General features: G+C 34.0%; 1 protein-coding gene across 1 annotated transcript in view; it reads left to right on the top strand.

The window, feature by feature from the left end:
• The first annotated feature begins 1,150 nt into the window (after positions 1-1,150).
• LOC114276411 (chaperone protein dnaJ 10) overlaps positions 1,151-9,622 on the top strand; it is a 31,729-nt gene continuing 23,257 nt past the window's right edge. Inside the window, exons 1-6 of the mRNA XM_082922478.1 lie at positions 1,151-1,322; positions 1,491-1,643; positions 4,527-4,586; positions 4,991-5,073; positions 5,214-5,373; positions 6,157-6,286. Coding sequence (XP_082778604.1) covers positions 1,557-1,643; positions 4,527-4,586; positions 4,991-5,073; positions 5,214-5,373; positions 6,157-6,286 — 520 coding nt within the window. The 5' untranslated portion in view covers positions 1,151-1,322; positions 1,491-1,556. The remainder of the gene's footprint in view (positions 1,323-1,490; positions 1,644-4,526; positions 4,587-4,990; positions 5,074-5,213; positions 5,374-6,156; positions 6,287-9,622) is intronic.

The following is a 9,622-nucleotide window of genomic DNA, read 5'->3' as shown; positions in this document are numbered from 1 at the left end:
ATACAAGAATTCAGTACATTTTTTTTTTATATTTTTATGTATTTATTAAAATTTTAAAATATTTTTTCACAATTTTTTTACTTTTTATATATATTTAACTAAGGTGTATTTAAAAAAGTAAAAAAAATGTTTAAAATTTAAAAAATCTTCATTAAAAACAAAAGGATATGAAAATCAAAAAATTCAATTTTCAAAAAACTTAATCAAAAAAACTCAAACCAAACACATACAATGTTTAGATTTTAACATGGATTTATGACTGATTTCTCCTTTAAAAAACGTCTTTAACGAACTCAATCTTAGGCTTGTTTTGGCAAAGAAAAATGCTTTGGAGTTCAAATTCTTGAACTCTAAAACTAGCTCTAATGAGCCAGCAGTGCGTTTCACTCACTGTGATGTGATATTTTAATCTTGATTTGTTTGTTTTTTTTTTTTCCTCTTTACTATGTCATTAGTGCTCCACATCAAAATTAGTGCTCTGAATCATTATTGTTTGACAAATGAGTAAAAAGTTATTTTTTTTGGCTTGTAACTTATTTTAAATTGAATTATCTCTCTATTTTTTTTATTTATATATTCTAAAAAAAATTTAAAAAAGTTAAAAGAAAACAACAATGATTCATCCCTTTTCCTCCCACCTCCTTTGACCCCCTCTCTTTCATTGATTACATTTTTTTTTTTCTTTTTTTTCCTACTCCTCCAATCACCACCCGACACGTGACAAAGGGGTGAGGGGATGACCCCATGGTTCAAAATCAGTGTTAAATAAAAAAGAACCGTACTTCCGGGCCCCAATGACGTGGCAGGATGAACTTAACAGAAAATATAAAAAGAAGAAAAAAATAGGGCTCGTTTGGTTTGATTTTCTGAAAAAATTTTGGGAAATTTTCGCTACAAACAAGTTTTCAAAAATAATCAAACCAAACAAATTTTCTCAAAAAAATTTCTCAAAACTTGTAAACCAAACAAGTTTTCCAAACAAATCTCTCTCTCACACATATCAAATCAATCACTTTTTCCAAAACTCTATCTCAAAATAATTTTTCAAAACATCTTTTAAAAAAAATCAAACCAAACATATTTTCGTACTTTTTATCTCTAAAACACATCTCTCAAACACAAACCAAACATACCCATAATTTTTTTTATTCAGACCAATCACACGACCCAGTACCCCCACACGACCCAGTACCCCCACTGCGGTCCGAAGCTTTTTCCAATAAAAAACACCGATTTAAAAAAAGGTCTATGAAGGCTGGTGGTAGTCAAGGCAAAGCAAAGCGATCCGAGGTCAAACACGCGGGCAACTACCAGGCTAACGCGTACAGCAATTTTATTTTGTTTGTTTTGTTTGTCTTGTCCCTATCCCTTACGAAACGAGAGATTTTTTTCGTATTTGTTCCTGATATATATGCCATCTTCTTTCGATTGTATTTGGTTTTCTTGGCATGTCATCGAATGAAATCCCGCTTAATTGAAATTATTTATAGTAATAAACTGATTTGATCGTGCAATCGGAAGAAGAGGCGGAGGAGGAACCCTAATACTATAGTATCATGGTGAAGGAGACGGAATACTACGATGTTTTGGGAATCAGCCCCACGGCCACCGAGGCAGAGATTAAGAAAGCTTATTATATCAAGGTACGTGTCACAGTAATCCCTAATGCTTTTGATTTAGGTTCCCTCAGTCTTAATAGGAGATAATTGTTTACATATATGAGAATAAATCACACGAGACTATCCTCATTAAGACGCGATCGCCCTAAAGCAGTATGGTGGCTTTTAATCTCTGTCACTCTCGGTCAGGGTTTCTATTTATGTATTTTTACTTCAATTCATCCCTACGTAATAGGAGAACTGAAACGTTCTATTAGTGTGGAACTAGAGCCTCATTTGGAGCTATTACTTGCTTTTGTAGATCCACTAGGAAGACATACTTGTTTTTAGAGCTCATCTCCCCAGCCCAAAAGCACACACATTAGTATTATTTTATGGTTTTCAATTCAAATGCTTACAACTGTACGTGCTTGCTTATTTTGGCTGCCTTATCTTTTCTACTTCCTTCAATCAACAAAAATGTTGCCTGCCTTTCAAACTGGGTCTTCTCTGCTATGCCTGCCTCTTTCAAACTGACTCTGCTTCTTTAGGTATTTGATTCACATCATTCCTGCTAGGGCTACAACTGAGTCCAGCCGAGATTTAGGGTGTCCGAGCTCGGCTTGCTGAAAATTAACGAGCTCGAATCAACCTCGTCAACCTTTTTGGGTTATGGTGCCCAAAAGCACTAATTTTGTACATTAGTTGGACCTGCCATGATAATGATGGTAGGGGAAGGCCGCCAAGTATAGGAAAAAATTGTCCCTTTTTTTTTTTAATGAGGAAAAATTGTTCCTGGTGAGTCGGATACGATATGAGAGAGAGAGCAAACCTCAATCCTCAAAGTGTTGTTTCACGTGCACCAATTGTAGATTATGCTATCTTCCCAAGGTTACCAAATCGCACAAGCAGACCTGTCAAATTCAAACTTCTTTATACCCTGGTAAGGAGGATCCCATACATGCACCATATTCTCTAATCTCTATTATTGAGGCTCTAGAGGCAAATTGCTAGCCATCCTTTTTTTTTTTTTTGGTAGTCTTTTTGTCTTTTTTTGTTGAACATTTAGATGTGTGAAAGCATTGCATTTAAGGTACCAAAAGAAGGTTGCGCATAGGATACATGGGATGCGTACTTGTGAACCGCAAAAGAACTTGAAAGTAAAAAAGAATCAACATTCTCTACGCTGTTCATAAATGTGCTGAGGGATATGTTCACTCTTCATACTCCACTATGCAGTAAACCAAAATTATACTTGTCAACCAACAATTTTTTTTATCCCAATTGCTCATTCAACACAAAATATTCCATACCCTATTCCTTCTAGCAATTTAGCCCACTCTCACCTATCAAAAGATAGCAACCAACGATCTTAGCATCACTCGCACAACATCAAATAAGGTGGCGACAAAGGTCACATTTCAAGATGCTTTGGTTGCATACTAGTGTGTGCATGCAACTTAAGTAGTCATAATCTTCCCCCTGAGCTCGTACAATTTAAAAAAAAAAAATCACTAGATCCACGCCCCGGGGTAAAAAAACCCACTCTACCTTTTTTTTAAGGAAAAACAACCTGAAACAACCCACTCAAAATTGAACCGTAAGATATAACCTCAAAATTATCAAATATCAAAGCATTACACTTTATTACATCATCCCTCCCCACCCTTTCACAATGAAAGCAAGATGATGTGCATTGAATTCAATGTCCACAAAATCGTCCAAAGAGGCCATTACTTGGGCCTTATCGTGTGAAATATTTATGCCATGACCTTTACATATTCTTCATGAGATTCTTAACTTCATATATGTAAGAGAGGGGGACAAGGTCCTCCACCCCTTTTGTACATATTGCCTTTGAAATTCTCAAATCTTGTGAAATGGGAGTGTTTGGGAATGACAAATCAAGTTCTAATCAAGAGTTGCGATGCCAAATGAATGTTCTAAATGATTCTCAAAAAGTAAATGATAGACGGATTCCATCTCCAAGTGAGATGGTACAGAAGGTTTCTATGCCCAATAATTGGGAGGCTACTAGGGCTGCAAATGAACCGAGCTGTTTATGAACAAGCTCGGCTCGGCTCGTTAAGGGTTCGGCTTGACTTGGCTCGTTTAGTAAACGAGAGCTCGAGCTTAAATATTAGGCTCGTTTAGTAAACGAGTCGAGCTCGAGCTCGCATAAGCTCGGCTCATTAAGCTCGGCTCGTTTATCTTTATTTAAATTATATAATAAATATATTATTTATGTATTAAAGAATATATAAATATATATAAATACATTATTTATATATTAAAAATATATAAATATATATAAAAATAATAATATAAATACATTTTTTATATATATTAAATAATATAAATAATATTTTTTATTTAAATATTTATATTTAAATAATATAAATAATATTAAAAAAAAATTATCGAGCCGAGCCGAGCCGAGCTCGAGTTTTATTAAAATTAATGAGCCGAGCCGAGCTCGAGCCCAGTTTCCTATCGAGCCGAGCTCGAGCTCAGCAAAGCTCGGCTTGGCTCGGCTCGATTCGTTTGCAGTCCTAGAGGCTACTAAGGTGGAGAATGGAAGAAAACTCAAAGTGAAACTTTATAACCCGAAAAGTGTTTCTGATATCAAGATGAGGTACTAGTGTTTGGAGCTGTCCAAAAGTCATTGCTGTTTTCATTCCAGCCTATGCTGTTGTTCACATGGTAGTTTCCATTGGATTTTCTCTATTTTAGTGCCTTGTTAATACACTTGTGTTTACTGGATTGTGAATTATATGTTTCTGCATATCTTGCATTTGTCCTTCTCAGGTCCACTGGTTCTTGATTTATCTTTCTTGCTTCCTATCTTGATGACTGTAAATACTAATAAATAATAACTAGTTGATCTTTTATTTATTTTGTCTCAATCTTTTGTTTATATGGCTGCAGGCACGGCAGGTCCATCCAGATAAAAACCCAAATGATCCTCTTGCTGCACAAAATTTTCAGGCAAGATTTCTCCCCATAAATTTTATTCCTATGCAGAAGTAATGAAAAGAAAGGTGAATAGAAATACTGTGAATTGGATTAACAATGGACTTGATTATTTACTCATTCATGTGCTTCAAGTAAAGGCTTTTGTTGTTAAGAAAATTTCTTATTGTTTGTATAAGAAAAAATTGGAGAATTCCATAGATGGATTTATATATACATGGCCTAACTTGATGGATGTATGCATATCATTCTAGAAATATGAAAAAAATATACGTTTCTTCTTTGGAATAGCTGGAATTAGCCTATATAATTGGTATATGTTATGTTTGTTCATGATGTTTTGTGAAACATCTGTTCTGTACATTTAAAAAATATATATGTATATATATACATACAAAATCTTACACATTTCAGTTCAGGTTTTGGGAGAGGCTTACCAAGTGCTGAGTGATCCAGCCCAACGACAGGCTTATGATGCTTGTGGGAAGTCTGGAATTTCAACGTCAGTTACATATTCTTAACCTCATATGGATCAGAGCATCTAAAGTTTTGCGTGTACTTATGCAGGAATGTGAATCCTATTAAATTAATTAATTAATTTTATTTTTTCATTCTTATTTGCGTACTTCCTCTGCATTGCAGTGATGCAATCATTGATCCTGCTGCAATTTTTGCAATGCTCTTTGGGAGTGAGCTTTTTGAGGATTACATTGGCCAGCTTGCCATGGCCTCAATGGCTTCATTGGATATTTTTACAGAAGGAGAGCAGTTTGATGCTAAAAAGTTGCAAGAGAAAATGAGGGTATAATTTCTCCATATTACTTATTGATGGAAAACCTGAACTCAAATAGAAAATAACAAAAACCTCAAAATACCCAAAAGACATATCTTCACACAGTCCACTGCACTAGTTATGATAATGTTTTTAGAAATAGACGAAAGCTCTTTACATGATTATGATTTCATGAAAATTTCCATAATGTTTTTAGTTCCTTGTTACAGTTTAAAAACATGGATAATAGCCTTTATCATTAAAGTCGAATTTTCATTTAGGAGATCCATGTTTATAAATGCCAATGTTAATGATCATTAAAAGAAGACAGGTAGGCAAGAATGCAGTATTGAATTTTGAAATTACTAGAAATGAAGTTCGTGCAAATGAGAAATCAGTATTAGTCGTGCTAATGTTTTATAAATAAAGAATAATGGGAAAAAAAAAATAGAAAAAATAAATAGAGGAACGTGTCAGATATATGATGTGTTAAAAATATTGTCCCTTGCACCTTATGTGAAATTACAAAAGTGAGTTATTTTTTCTCAAGATATTAATTGATTTTTATTTTGGTAAGTATATTGTAATTAACTATATATGTCAACGGGCATTTTGATATTTGAAAGCATCAACTAGATTTGTAATATTTTCTTTAAAAAAAATTATTATTACCCCTACAAAATGGGTTTCGCCCTCAATTGATAGCCATCTTAACAGACACTTGCAACATTGTCTGAATCATAGTTCGGATTTTTGGAGGCTGTCAGGCCAAATTTTCATTGGTTACTTTGTGCAAATTCCTTTTCACTGAAGGTTGTTCAAAGGGAAAGAGAAGAGAAGCTTGCCGAAATACTGAAAGGTCAACTCAACCTATATGTGCAAGGAAACAAAGAGGACTTTGTTAGTCATGCTGATGCTGAAATGTCAAGGCTCTCCAATGCTGGTAATGTGTCATATGTTTCTATTATTTTCTATCTTTCGCCATCTTTTGTAGCTTGGCTCGGGACCCCATAGGTGTTTGATATGTTATTCCTTTTGTTCACATTCAAGGTTTTGTTTGAACTCTGAAACTTTTCTTGGTGCATTCTGTATATGCATGCAATCTGTCAAATATTCGATTTGCAAATATAATTTTCAAGTCCAAATGAATGCTAAAATGGCAAGAAAAGGAGCCGGAAAATCAACTGGACTTCCTTCCCAGTTGTTGTGAACCTTTTTTATTACCTAAAAGCCATTTAATCTTGGCTACCCCTAATGTGAATTCTCTATTGATTTAAAATACGAACCTGTAAATCTTAAGCGTTTTGAAATTAGAATCATTCGTACTCTACATTTTGCTTTCAACATTCATTTCAATTGCAAGCACATCCAATTAGAACCGAAGGTTGCTCGAATGTGTCATAGTGTTTGGTTGCCCTGCATTTTGTAGTGCAAATTGTTAGGAGTCCAGCTTTACACTTGTTTTCCCCTCGAGTCGATATATAGAAGTATAGGCCTTGATTATAGATGCATAGAACTATAACTAAGAGAAAGCGTCTGTTCATAGAGGTTGTTTGTTGTAGTTTTCACAGCTGCTTGTACTTCTTTTTTTTTTTTTCTTTCGTCTAGTGGTGTTCGTCTTCTGAATTTATTTGTACAATCAAATTTGCGAACATTGTATTATCAAGCTAAGAAAAAAAGATCCTATTAATGTGTAGCACTTGAACTCTTTCTTGTCCACTATTGTCCAACTACCCTTAAACTCATTGAAAACCCTCATGATCTCCTTTAATCCACCTTTATCTCTATTCTCCAAAATAATCTCCTACTTGCAAAATAATCTCCTCCCCCCAATTCTGGCCTTCCACTTTCAATAAGATATACCTTCCCCTATTTGAGAGGTATTCCTGCCTTCATCTGTCGAACACCTGTTTGTATCCCGACTCCCAATTGACCCAATGAAGTGGAACGTGCATGCGCTCACTTTGGCTATGTCCTCTCCCTTCTACAAAAAGAACTTGTCCTCGAGTTCCGTTTTAAATTGCAACGTTGGTAGCAACAATTTTGTGCTGGTTGGACTTATTTTTGCTTCCCCCCCTCCTTTTATTGTTTACAAAAAATTGGAGGAGTCTGGAGGTCAAGATTTGGTTTTCATACCAAATTGATGTAGAACACTCTAAAGGAATAGAAGAGAGAGAAGAAGAACACTAGGGCGGCCACAACCCTAAACTCAAATAGCCACAACCTTAATGTCAATAATATTGTTTCATAGCTAAATAATACAATGCCAAAACCTAATATTTATAAGCTGGAAACCCTAATCAAAATAGGAAAGTGAATCCTATTATTATTTGGAAACCTAATCCCTAATAAAATAAAATAAAAACTAAGGCCTCGTTTGGCAACAGGCCGGTTTAGCCAAAAAGCCAAAAAGTTACTAAAAAAATCAAAAAGCCAACAACCCATACCAAAAAGTCAAAGATTCTTTTTTCTCTCTACTTTTTGCACATATTTTCGTAAAAAGCCAAAAAGTCATCCCAAATATACTAGTTTTTTTTAGCTCATATTTTAGTCAAATAGCCAAAAAGTTACTAAATTAGCTTGTTCCCAAACGAGGCCTAAATATCAGTAGGACTCCTAACTAAGCTATAATGAAAAATAAATAAATATAAATTTCGCAAAAGTAAAATTGCAATTATAAAATTGCAATGCCAAAATGGGTGCATACACATTCTGCATGTAAGCTTTCGGAATGTTTTTCTGTATATTCAATTGTGTATTTGGTACAAGAAAACATCGGTATATATAACAATCCAAATCCTAGAACTGAAAAAGGAAACAAAAATATATGCTCAATCCCTAATATAAACATATATATATAAAACCTAATATTCTCACACCGCGGCACCCAATTTGTTACTCCCACCCACTATTTCTTCTTGCCTAGTCTCTTCTCTTCTCCCCCAATTCATCTGGTGACTTTGGCAACTGCCTCTCCATAATCAACATGAGCTCACTTCATAGCGCAGTTGCAAGAATTGCCTAATAAGGGTAACATTTCTGTTCTAGAACTACGATTCTAAGGTTAAGAGCTAGAATCAAGTTAGAACCGTATTCTTGCCAAGATAGAATTGCGTTTACATAGGGATGGAACCACTCAAACATATGAATTCCAAAGAAATAAAAGAAAAGCTATCAAGACAAGAAAATATGTAAAGATCATTTTTTCCCCATCTAGATTTTGGCTTTCCCATTAGGAATTAAAGGATGGATATTTTTGATAGATCTTCCAATGTGTGATCTATCAACTTTGGCCTTTCTTGGACTTGCTAAAACCATTAAATTTGACCCAATTTATTAAGTAACCCCACCTGACATAAAAATCTTAAAAAACGGAAAATAGTAACTAAACTTAATCTATACTAATATATATAGGGACGGCATTATTTGGTGTCTCCCAATGAAACTGTCATTCAGTCAATATTTAAAATTATCAAAAGTTCCACATTTAGTTAATGTTGAAAATTTTTAGAGATTTGTAAACTCTAATAACTGTAAGGATATAAAAGAAAAATCTATCCTACACGTCTCATTTCAACTATTCATTTTTCTTTCACTTTTTTATTTAATTCAACTTGCACACGTGATGCGTGTGCACATCCTCTAGTATAATTAATTTCCTAGGCAAGTGCAAACTAGAATCTTGCCAAATGACAATATTTGCTCTCGAGTCCAGTTTACCCTTACTCTTGTCATAATGCTTGCCATTGTTGTCAAATTACGAATCGGATCGTGGATTGTTTTGCTAAAACAGTGAATCGTGAATCATAAGATTCATTTTTTAAATATAATATATATAATTTTATATATTTATATACGTATAAAAATTCACTCATAATGTTTAAAATGATGTAAATATCAATATAACTAAATTGTATATATGTATATACACATAGCATCATGCATATCAATACAATTAATTGATCTCTTCTATTTGTCTTGATAGTTTGGTGAAAATGACATCGTTTCATGCATTATAAAGCAAAAAAAGAAAAAGAAAAAGAACTGAATCGCAAATTTCTGATTCAACAACATGATTCGAATCTTTTTTGTTGAAACTTGTATTGAATCGTACGAATCAAATCGTGAATCGTACGATTCTAACAACCATGATGCTTACACTTCCTTTACATGATATTAGCATCGAAAGAACTCTTCGATGCTATTAATTTCATTGAGAAATTTTGGGGGTCCAGCTTTAACATTGTGTGCTTGGATACCCAGGCAAAATTTTAACTGG

This window comes from Camellia sinensis, chromosome 3 (genome assembly GCF_055761805.1).
Source record: "Camellia sinensis isolate YWXY chromosome 3, ASM5576180v1, whole genome shotgun sequence".
NCBI lineage: Eukaryota > Viridiplantae > Streptophyta > Magnoliopsida > Ericales > Theaceae > Camellia > Camellia sinensis.
Note: the sequence above shows the minus strand (reverse complement) of the source record. Positions and strands in the feature narration are given on the sequence as shown.